This window comes from Arachis ipaensis, chromosome B6 (genome assembly GCF_059453495.1).
Source record: "Arachis ipaensis isolate K30076 ecotype BB chromosome B6, ASM5945349v1, whole genome shotgun sequence".
NCBI lineage: Eukaryota > Viridiplantae > Streptophyta > Magnoliopsida > Fabales > Fabaceae > Arachis > Arachis ipaensis.
The window spans coordinates 135,813,243-135,824,339 of NC_142441.1; the positions used below are offsets into that span (position 1 = coordinate 135,813,243).

At 25.1% G+C, this 11,097-nt stretch overlaps 1 protein-coding gene across 1 annotated transcript; it reads right to left on the minus strand.

Moving 5' to 3' along the window:
* Window positions 1–2,976: 2,976 nt before the first annotated feature.
* On the minus strand, window positions 2,977–9,815 carry LOC107647429 (triacylglycerol lipase 2-like). Its single transcript, XM_088491613.1, has 9 exons — window positions 9,663–9,815; window positions 8,058–8,177; window positions 6,194–6,334; window positions 5,942–6,052; window positions 4,795–4,938; window positions 4,425–4,465; window positions 4,003–4,082; window positions 3,395–3,490; window positions 2,977–3,299 (listed from the first exon to the last, which is right to left on the minus strand). The coding sequence occupies exons 1-9, from the start codon at window positions 9,813–9,815 to the stop codon at window positions 2,977–2,979; spliced, it is 1,209 nt and encodes a 402-aa protein (XP_088347739.1).
* Window positions 9,816–11,097: the final 1,282 nt, after the last annotated feature.

Sequence of the window (11,097 nt, forward strand, 5' to 3'; positions counted from 1 at the left end):
ATATGTATTATAAATTCACCTTGAGGCATGCCACTTTATTATCATTGACTTACGATTCAAGCATAAGAATTTGAATATTAGGGTGTTACAATGCTGCGGGAATCTCAACGGTCCTCACAGACAGTGCCAATATACAAAATTGTACCAATCGGATACGAGATGGAACTTCCTTAGTTGATGATAGCATTCGTTGGTCCGGCAGGATGACGAGGTTGAATTCAAGGAGCGTGAGGGTGGTACCTGCAAAGGCACTCTGACGCCCAAGTCAGAGAGTTAGAGAGGTAAAAGATGGGTGTGTAGGGTTGAATGATCATACTTGGGGAGAGCAATTAAGCTCCCTTTTATAGAAGGTGTAAATTATCTTATCTATTGGAGAGATTCCGCCATCCCCAAATTTAACAGGTTTGTTGGGATTTGGGGCTCACTTAGATGGGCAGTTAGTTGAGAGCCCATGAAATTCGGGAGATCGAATATGTAACAAATTTATTTTACACAAAAAGAGAGTATTAGAATACTGGTTGAGTTTTCTTTGTCTGATTTTAAAGTTATAGTGATGTTATATTAAGTTGCATATGTTATGTTCTTTGAGTGCGGCTCTCTTCCGGACTTGTGCTAGTGCAAATATTTATGCACAGAATTTTTTTACACAATTAATTAATTTAAAAAAAATTATATATGAAAGAAAAACCTTTTAAAAAAATGAACAAACAAACTATACTAATTCGAATTTGATTGAAACTTATGTTAATCTAATTGAAAAAATTAACATGGTTCACAACATAATATATTAAATAAAAAAATAGGGTGTTTTCATTTTAAAATTTAATATGAAAGATCTAAAATATATATTCACATAATATGACACACACCATAATACAACAAAAACGTCATTTAGCGGCGGTTCCTGGAGCCGTTTAGCGGTGGTTTTGAACCGCCGCAAAATATTTTGCGGCGTTTTCATGAAACGCCGGAAGATAGGGCGCGGCAAAACGGATAGCGACGGTTTTAGTCAACCGCTGGAATAACCGCCGCAAAATGTGAATGGATTTTGTGGCGGTTATAATAACCGCCGCTAAATAGCAAATAAACGAAAGTAGCACTTGTTTTGCGGCGGTTCTAAACCGCCGCCAAATTTCAGTATTTTCGTTCATAGTTATTGGAATCGGACCAGACCATCCGGTGGTCATGTGGATCAACTATGTAAAGCCTTCCACAAATGAAGAAGGCAGGGCTCGAACCTTGAACCTGGAAGAAGGAAAAGCTTTAACAATGTCATGCTGCCACCAAGCCAAGTGACTCTTCGATATATAGCGCTAATAATTATATATATCATACATAATTATTATAGCGCTATCTTAAGGAATTGTTCTATACTTTATATATGATCATAGTTATAAAAGGCACCTTATATATTGGGCAAAATGCACAATTAAACCAAATGGACGACCAAATTACACAATTCTACCAAATTGAAAAACATTACCAGGATATCCCAAAAGCACATTCTTATGTAATTCGAATCAGTCCCATTCGAATGAGACAAACCAACACTAATTCAAATTAGTCCTATTCGAATTAGTAGTGATGCTTGTAATTCAAATTTGTCCAATTCAAATTATGATTGCATGTAATCTTAATGGAGTTTAAATTAGGGTGATTCAAATTATGCATGCTAGGACGTTCCTAGTAATTCAAATCGGTATATTTCGAATTAATTTTAGACCATAGTAGATCGAATTAATTTACATCTATTTATATATGATCCAAGCGTATATAAAGAGTACATTTAGTTATATCCATAATAAATTCAATAAAGAGTACATTCAATAACAAATAACAAAAATAATAATTATAAATATTTTTTATAAATTATTAAAAATCTAACATTTTCTAAAATATTTATTAAAATTTAGAATTTAGTCTTTAATATTTAAAATTAGTGAAATATTTGCCAAAAATATTATATTTGTTAGTCAGTTAGCATTATTGAATTTATTAACCATGATAATATGCAGATCATTAATCGGTTTTATATAAAAATATTTTTATTCTATTTAGAATTTAATTTTGGTAAAATATTAATTAATTTTGAATTTTGCTATTATGAATTCTTATATCTAAGAATACAGGTTAAGATTGTTATTAATAAAAATTTTAAATTTTTTATTTTAATAAATGCTCAACAAATCATTAAAATAAAACATTTTAAAATTTAAAATGATAATTTTGGTAAAATTATAAAATTTTGAATTTTTAATGATTTGTAGAAAATATTTTTAATTATTATTTTTAATAATTTATAGAAAATATTTATAATTATTATTTTTAGAAAATATTTGATTTTTAATAATTTATAAAAAATATTTATAATTATTATTATTCTTATTTATTATAGATATTATTAAATGTAATTTTCATTGTACTCTTTATATACTTTTGGACCATATATAAATTAGTGTAACAATGATTTAAACATATGTAGCTTAAGATAGTAATGTTTACTTAATTAGATTATACTCAGATGGTTATTACTAAAGAAAACATTGCAATATGTGGTAATACGCATTTTGTGGCGGTTTAAACAAAATCGCCGCAAAATGTAAAACAATAACTCACCCCGTAGTACATATAGCGGCGGTTTTTAAAAAGACGCCGCGAAATGCAAACCTAATTGAAATATAGCGGCAGTTCGAGAAAAACTGCCGCTAAATGTCGGCCTGATTGCGGCCCCAACCCTTAACCGCCGTTATATGCGCCGTAGGTTGTCGTTTTGCGGCGATTTCACACAACCGCCGCAAAATAACCGTCGCTATCTTAAGAAATTGTTGATGGCCATCATATATCATTTTGCATGAATCATTATTGCGTAATATAAATTTAATCATTAGATGACCTATATTCAAATCGGTGATGATATATTAATATATAGGCTAATAGCCTAGTACATGGCATGTTTCTCCTCCCTGTAAGATTTAATTAATTAAATCTGTTGAAAAATGAAATGACAGCATTGTACACTATGTCTTTGGCATTGACCCCCATAATGAAATCAACATGAGCATAGTCTTTGATAAACTGAACACTAAGCTTATCAACATCATGAAACTTTAGAGAATCAAGTAAAGTTTGCACATCAAGAACATCAGAAAGAGCATCTCGACCACCATAGCTGAGAAATAGAGGTAGGTCATGAGGGATATTAGATAGGTTGTAAATTGGAGGGGATGCTTTTCCATAGATTCTAATATTTTGGTCTCCTCTCCCATAATTAAACTTTGCCACAACCCCACTTCTAACAACTGCAAAAAATAGTTCACAAATATTTAATCATTGGTAGATTAAAATTCACAAATTATTTATGGTAGTATGTAATTACTAATGAACTACGACGTACTCTGGGCAAAGTGTATCAAATTCTTTGTTGATGTTGACTGAGGTTCATTCTTCAAGAATAGACTAACAGCTGAAGAATTGAGGCAACAATTATTACCTGAAAAAAAAATTGAGTGTAGATAGTTATTAAAATGCTATGTCTAATTCAAATTCATTACCATGCATTTGTGTATATTTAATTATTTATATTTAGGTTTTATATATTTTTTTCTAACAAAATAATAATTAACCAACAAAACTAATGAATATTTTATTATATAATAATTAGACTCCTTATATTCAAATAATCAAGTCTTTTAACACCATATAATCAAATTTCTTATGAATATAAAAAATTAGTTATTTCTGTTTTTTTTTATATTTCTATTGTAATTTTATCATAAATATAAATCTAATTTGATTGTATTATTTCTGAAGTTTTGTAATAAGTGTAAATCAAATTACTTATTTATAAAACTTAATTAAAAAGTCAATATATGATTATTTTATATTTAATATATCAAATAACTCATTTTTAGTGACAATGTAACAATTATTTTTTTTTAATTATTTCTATTCTATCCAGTGGTTGAAATCAAATTATCAATAGAGTATGGTCAAGGTCAAAACCTGTTATAGCAGTGAACAAGTCGGAACAATCAACTCCAGGCTGAGCGCAAAGTTGCTTCAGAAAGGATTGAAAAGGTATCCTATTAAAAAAATTAAAAATTAAAAATTAAAAATGCATTATACAACACACATAAAAGTTAAAAAAATATATATCTTAAAGGACAATAAAAAATAATTTTAAAAATTACTTTATTTTTTATTTTTTAATTACCTTGTACTTTATTTTGTGTTATTTAATCACTGTTAAAATAATTAAATAATATAAGCATAATAAATGTATAATTAAATTAAATTAAATAATTTAGATTAGTATGTCTTTAATATAATAAAAAATAAATAAATTATATTACATGCATGAAACGTGATAGAGTTGAAGTATACATAACCAGACGGCTATTTTTGTTTTGTTCTTAACTTCTTACCCTCTTGTACTGAATTCCGCTATCCCCAATGTTTTTATGAGCTATTGGGCAAAAGAGTCAAAGACAAAAACAAGGTCATTTTATCATCTGTACAATGTTATATAAGTTATATAAAATTCATAAAATTAAACAGGAAAACAAAATTTCTTTTATGCCCTTTACAATAGGTAGTTATATGTCATAAAAAGAAAGGAAAAAGTTAGAAGATCATCAAAATTTATTATTTTTTATTATTAATTAATTATTAATATTTAATAATATAAAATAAAATATATTATTAAATTAAAAAATTAAAAAAAATAAATTAATAATTAAGTGATAATAAAAAATAATAAATTCTAATAATATTAAGTTGGTTGTATTTAGTTACCTGATCAAGAAATAACCTAGCTGCAACATTTAATAGTTCAGTGGTCATATGACTCAAATAGGCTACTGGGCTCAATAATGCCGCTGATTTCAGTTTATTCACCAATTTCCCTTCCGAGAAGGCAGTCAAAGCTATCAATGTTCCCTGCCAAACATGCTCTTTAATTTCTAGTTCAGATAAATTTCCCACACAATACTATGGTTATTCTATGTGATTATTTATTCTCATCACGATATCCATGGCTGTTGTAATCATTTGTAAATTTGTTTCAATTAATAATTTGTGTCATTTTCACAATTCCAAGTACACTAAGTCACTAGTAACCGCCAAACTCTTAATAGTTAATAATTAAGATGAATAAATTAGTAATAAACAGAGTTATTTTGGTAAAAAAATTGTAATTATAGATTTTAATGAATGTGTAAAACTGTAAATAGTCACAATGATAGATGTAATTATAAACCGTGTTCTAAATATATTGTTCAAAAATTAAAAAATTTAATATATTAAAATTTAAAGTTTATATATTTTCAATGTTTTATTCACAATATCAATAAAAAGTGCCACATTGACAATACAAATTATAAAAAAATAATTTTTAAATTAATAGTATTCGAATTTTTATAATAAATTTATTTTTAATTGCTATCTAAAATATTTAAATTTAAAATAAAAATAATTTCGAATAAATAACTGATATTAATAAAAAAATTAACTCCATTACTTTTCAAAATAGGTAACAAAACTAAATTCAAAGTTGAAAGAGTTTAAATCTTCTAAAGTAAAAAAAAATAATAAAATAATAAAATAAAAATTAATTATTATTAAATTTATAATTTTTATAAAATATATATTTTATAATTATATTATATCCAAATTAAAATGACTTACTAAAATCAGTCATTAATATAAAATATACGTTAAAATATTAAATATATTTTAAAAATAAATTAAATAACATATATATTTATATAAATACATAATAATTAATTTTAACGTACAAATAATATTTTTAATATTTTATTGTTTTAATTTAATAATAATTAATTCTCTATTTTATTACTTTATTAACGTTTTACTTAAAAAAATCTGGAAGGAAGCTGAAGTAAAAGTAAGGAAGCAAGAAAGAAAGTAGGTGATGTAGTACCTGTGAATGGCCGATGTAATGAATCTTTTGTCCTGTTTGGTTGGACACATACTCCACAACAGCACGTAGATCATACCTACCCAGTTCTTCCCACGACCAATTCCAGTACGCCTGTGTTGTTATTCAGAAAATTAACATTAGGTTTAAACTATATTTTCTATTTTTATATTTGAGTGATTTAAATAGTAAGGCATTTAAATAATATAGTTTAAAGTTAAGAAATAAAAAGGGGAGAGAAAGAAGAAAGTAAACCGGAGTAGAAGGGTCCAATGAGATATGGCGGCGACTGAATCTGGTGCCTCTGGTGTTAGAAATCCAAACATCGAAGCCGTTATCAGCTAATATCAATGGCAGGTTTTGATCTGGACCGTTCAAAAGCCATGTCATCCCGTCCTGCACCCACGTATACATATATACTTTATTATTTATTTATGAAGAAGTATAGGAAGTCAATGAAATATGATTACAATATGTATAATGGAGGTTTAAGGATGTCCGATTCAGTATTAGAGATAATCATTAGTGTTATCTTTTTCTATTAGTTTAAACTTTTGAGATGAGTGATTTTATGTACTTGAATAGTATGGGTGATGTTCATTTTTTAACTCACAGTCTATTGGTTTTCTAGCGAATTTATTTATTTATTTATTTCTTAAATTCCATTATTTTATGTAATATTTATTAAGTATCAGTATAATAATTATATATAATTCAGATGTAATAAATATGTATTACAAATATTATGAATATTATATTATTATTATATAAAATAATTTTAAATATAATAGATGTTGTGTGTAACATAATCAATTGAAAGTAAAAGACCACTATATATGCATGGGACTAAAATATAGATAATTTAATAGATTTTTGATTAAATTATTATTTAATAAATTTTAATTATTAATTTTATATAAAAAATAATTATATATAAATTTTTACTAGAAATTATAGAATTTATTAATCAGGATAAATTATTTAAATAAATTAACTGAATATAAAAATTATTAGATTATCCTAAATAAGAAAAAATAATATTTTTATCCTTTCATTTTTTATATAAATCATGGGTCTACTATTAATTTTAAAAAAATTATATAAAACTATGATAATTATTACAATTCATGCATTGATATTCTGCAGTGTCTAAATTCTTCCTCTAAAGTCAGTAGCAAATTATAAGGAACTAAAAAAATTTAATACAACAAGAACAGAATTAAAAAATAGTAAAAATTAACCAAATTCAACTAATAATATAAATGCAAAATTTTTATATTTTAGATACGTAACTTTTAAAAATTTTAATATTTAAAATTCTTCTTAACTAAATTTTATCATTTCTCTAATAAGATCGGTCATTTGTCTACACATCTATGTACTATAAGTAATATTAGGGAGTTAATCTTTTTCAGATAAGATCAGTCAATTTTTTTAAAATTATTTTATTTATTTTAAATTTTAGACTTTAAATTATAAAATTTTAATTTTAAATTCTAAATTATAAACTCTAAATTTTAAATTGTTAAAATAATTTAACTTAAAAAGACTAATATTAATCAATTAAAAATTAATTTTCTATTTTCTATAATTTTTTCATATATTAGATAGATGTAACTCAAGAAGTTTGTGGTTCAACCTCGTTATTACTGCATAACGCCAACTGGTAATTTTAGTAAAAATCTGAAATTCAGTTTTCTGAATAGATAGAAATATAGAATATTATAAGTTTCATCCAAATGCACATTTGACCTTAGCTCGTATGTCTGAAACTATATATATACTTTTCAATAATAATTTGAACACGTATATCTTAATAAGTTCATATTATGTGAAATTAGTTATCGCGCTAATAACCAGCATTTTCCACAAAAACTAATATACATATTTACGTAATTAAACTTCACTTTAAAATAACTAATAATCTCACTAACATATTTATAATGACACACTTAAAATTAAACTCTAGCAAATACAATGCAGTATGATGTCAATTATATATTTTGCTAATAAAAAAATTTATGTGAATTGACACGTTATATATATGCATCATAGGCAAATAAAGAGTCGTAATAATTCAAGAATAATATATAGTAGGGTGTTTATTGTGTGCACTTACCACTAATATTCCATGCTGAATTATCACTGGCTGCTTCTTATTATTATTATTATTCCCATTGCCACTTCTACCTTCTGGGATTCTTTGGACGCTAAGAATGTACCCATCTGCAGTTGTAACCTCAGAAAAGAAGAAGAAGATATAATCCAATTAACGTTTACCAAATATAGTAGTTTCTTTCAAGTTAATAAATAACCTTTATGTCTCCCACAATTTTACCATAACCATCACAATTCACAAATATATACTACAAAACGTTAAAATTAACGAAATTTTCCTCCTTAAAAATATGTGGTAAAAAAACTCAACTTTAAAACACATGATCAAAGAACTAACCCTAAAAATATGTAGTCAAAGAGGTTTTTACGAAAAAATATCTATTAATGTTAGGAAAATATATTTTGTTAATTTTAATATTTTTGACATAAAAATGATCTAATTACAAAATTAAAAGCAGTATAAAAATTCAATTAAAAAAAATATATATAAAAATCTAATTATAAATTTGGTAAAATTATAAGAACTAATAAAATAATTAAACTTTTAAAGTAATAACATATTATTTTTAACAAAAATTAAAGACTAATTTGTTATTTATTAAAAAGAATTGTAGATGATTTAAAAGAAATATGAGATTGATTTTTTTTTTTGAAAAATAAATTTATTTAAAAATTTAATCTTAATACATTGTCAACATAAATTAATTTTACATATGCATTTAATTGTATAATACCACGTTAAAAAAAATAATTATCTTTTATATTAATTACATAAATAGTTATTTAAAAAATAAATATTATTGAATAATTAAATAAAATATTTTATATTATCAGTATATTAAAATTAATTTTTTTTATTTAGTATAAAAATTATTAAAAGATAATTCAAAATTTAAAACAAATGCAAGAAAAAACACTATAATAGGACATGTCATCAAAGTCATGTATTTGCATATTTGCATGTTACCCTAGGAAGGACAATGACATCATGGGGAAGGACAAAGAAATTTTAGATTGCACAAATGTTGTTTGGTTTATTATGGCTGCCAAAATTTAAGCATAAATTGATGAAAGCTGATTCGATTGATTTATTTTCACTATTTTAACATAAATTGATTCAATACAATGTGAATGGTGTGGAATCGAATTTACTAGATACGATTTACATGATTTAGATAAAAGATCAGACATACATGTATTGAAATTAGAAATAAGATATCTATATAAAATTTTTCTACTATCATTTTATTAATGTAATTTATCCTAAATTTGTCTATTTTTCAAACAATAATTTTATATATATTAATAAGTTATATATTATAAATTTGAATAAAATTAAAATTAATTATAAGAATTTGACTTTTATAATGTCTGAAATTTGGTTTGCTACATGTTTAACTAAATTGACTTTTATGTAGGCGAATTTCTACGTTTGACAATGGTTGAATAATGTTGCCGCTTGGCGCTTATAAAAAATGTCACCTAAAATCTAGGGCAACATTTTCAATTATATATCTAAGCTGTCGTAGTGATGTGCTATCATATAATAAGCAACGTTTTTATGGACATGTCTTTATTTTCTTAAGGCCTCTGTTGTGGTTCTTACTTGAAGTTCCTGGCACTTGTAACCATGAACAACAACAGAAGTGGCACATATGCCATCACCTAAGGAGCCACGGCTAGAGCCCTGTGCTCCTGAATGAACCACAGATGATGAAAAGAAAAATAAAAGCCACAGGGTAATAGCCAAGAGAGACATAATAATAATAATAATAAAGGTTTATTATTTTATGCTTATGAAGGTGTGGGGATAATTGAGTAGTAGAGAGAGAGAAGGGGGAGGGGTGTGTGAAATAATGAAAGAGAAATTAGGAGGACAAAGGAATGGGAAAACAGACTTCGTTTCTGATTCTCATGTGTTTCCTCTCTTTAATTTATAGGGTTTTTTTAAGGTCTAAAAGGATATGGTTTCTCTTTTCTTTGGGCGTTTTGGGAAGTTATTGAGGGGTCCACTAATATTTGGAACTTCTTCCTTAGGGCTATTGGTAACTCACAATGACTTAATTAGATTAGAGTTTAATAGATCAAAACTGTCCAACAATCAATGATTTTAAACTAAAATAATACTCCTTCTGTTTTAAATGAGAAGAAAATCTAGGAGTGAGCAGTTTTATTAAAATTTGACTAGTACTTAATTAATTAAAAAAATAAATAATTTTATATTATTAAATATAATTTTATACTATTAAAAATACTAATAATAATTAATTAATAGTTATAAATTACAAAATTTGTTGGCCTCCTAACACTCTTTTTAAATTAATTATCTCTTTCGTTAAATCAGTATTAATTTAAATAATATTTTTTGACAGTTAACTACTAAATCGATATTCGACAAATTTAACTGTTAACAAAATTTTTTTTAAAAATATTATCATCAAACATACAATTTTTAAATAATTTAAAAATATGACCAAAAAATTAATAAATATTATATTTTTTTGTAAATAACAAAAAAAACTTTTATATTCAGTAAACAAATTATTCATTAATTATATCTAAATTTTTGTAGCAATATTTAAATAAATATTTAAAAGATGCACAAAAAAATTTCGAACAAACTTTTATTTCTAATTTTTTTTTAAAATATGTGGTCATTCATAATAAAAAATTTCACTTGCAAAAAATTACTAAATTTCAAAAATAAAAAGATTTATTTTTCTAATAATAATGATTGTAAAAATTTACATCAAAATTTGATTGTTAAAATCATTTTTTAAATATATATTTAATATTTATTCTTTTTGTCATATTTTTAAATTTTTCAGAGAGAGTTAAGCATTAAAGTGATCTCTAAAATTGTACTTGATACTCAAAATGGTCCCTCAAATTTATAAGGGGAATGCTAGGGAGACAATGACTTACTTGAACAATATGAACAACGGGCCCTAGAAACTATCCCAATTAAATTACTAACATAAGTATACTCGTAAACACCTCTTTCCCTAAGTCCTAATTTTAATTATCTTAATTACTACCAT

Excerpts from the sequence above, each read along its gene's own strand:
- LOC107647429 (XM_088491613.1), bottom strand. The coding sequence starts at position 9,815 with ATGTCTCTCTTGGCTATTACCCTGTGGCTTTTATTTTTCTTTTCATCA. Across the intron at positions 6,053-6,193 it reads CATTGGACCCTTCTACTCCG|GCGTACTGGAATTGGTCGTG; the intron begins GTTTACTTTCTT and ends ATAACAACACAG. Across the intron at positions 3,491-4,002 it reads CTTGTTCACTGCTATAACAG|GTAATAATTGTTGCCTCAAT; the intron begins GTTTTGACCTTG and ends TTTTTTTTTCAG.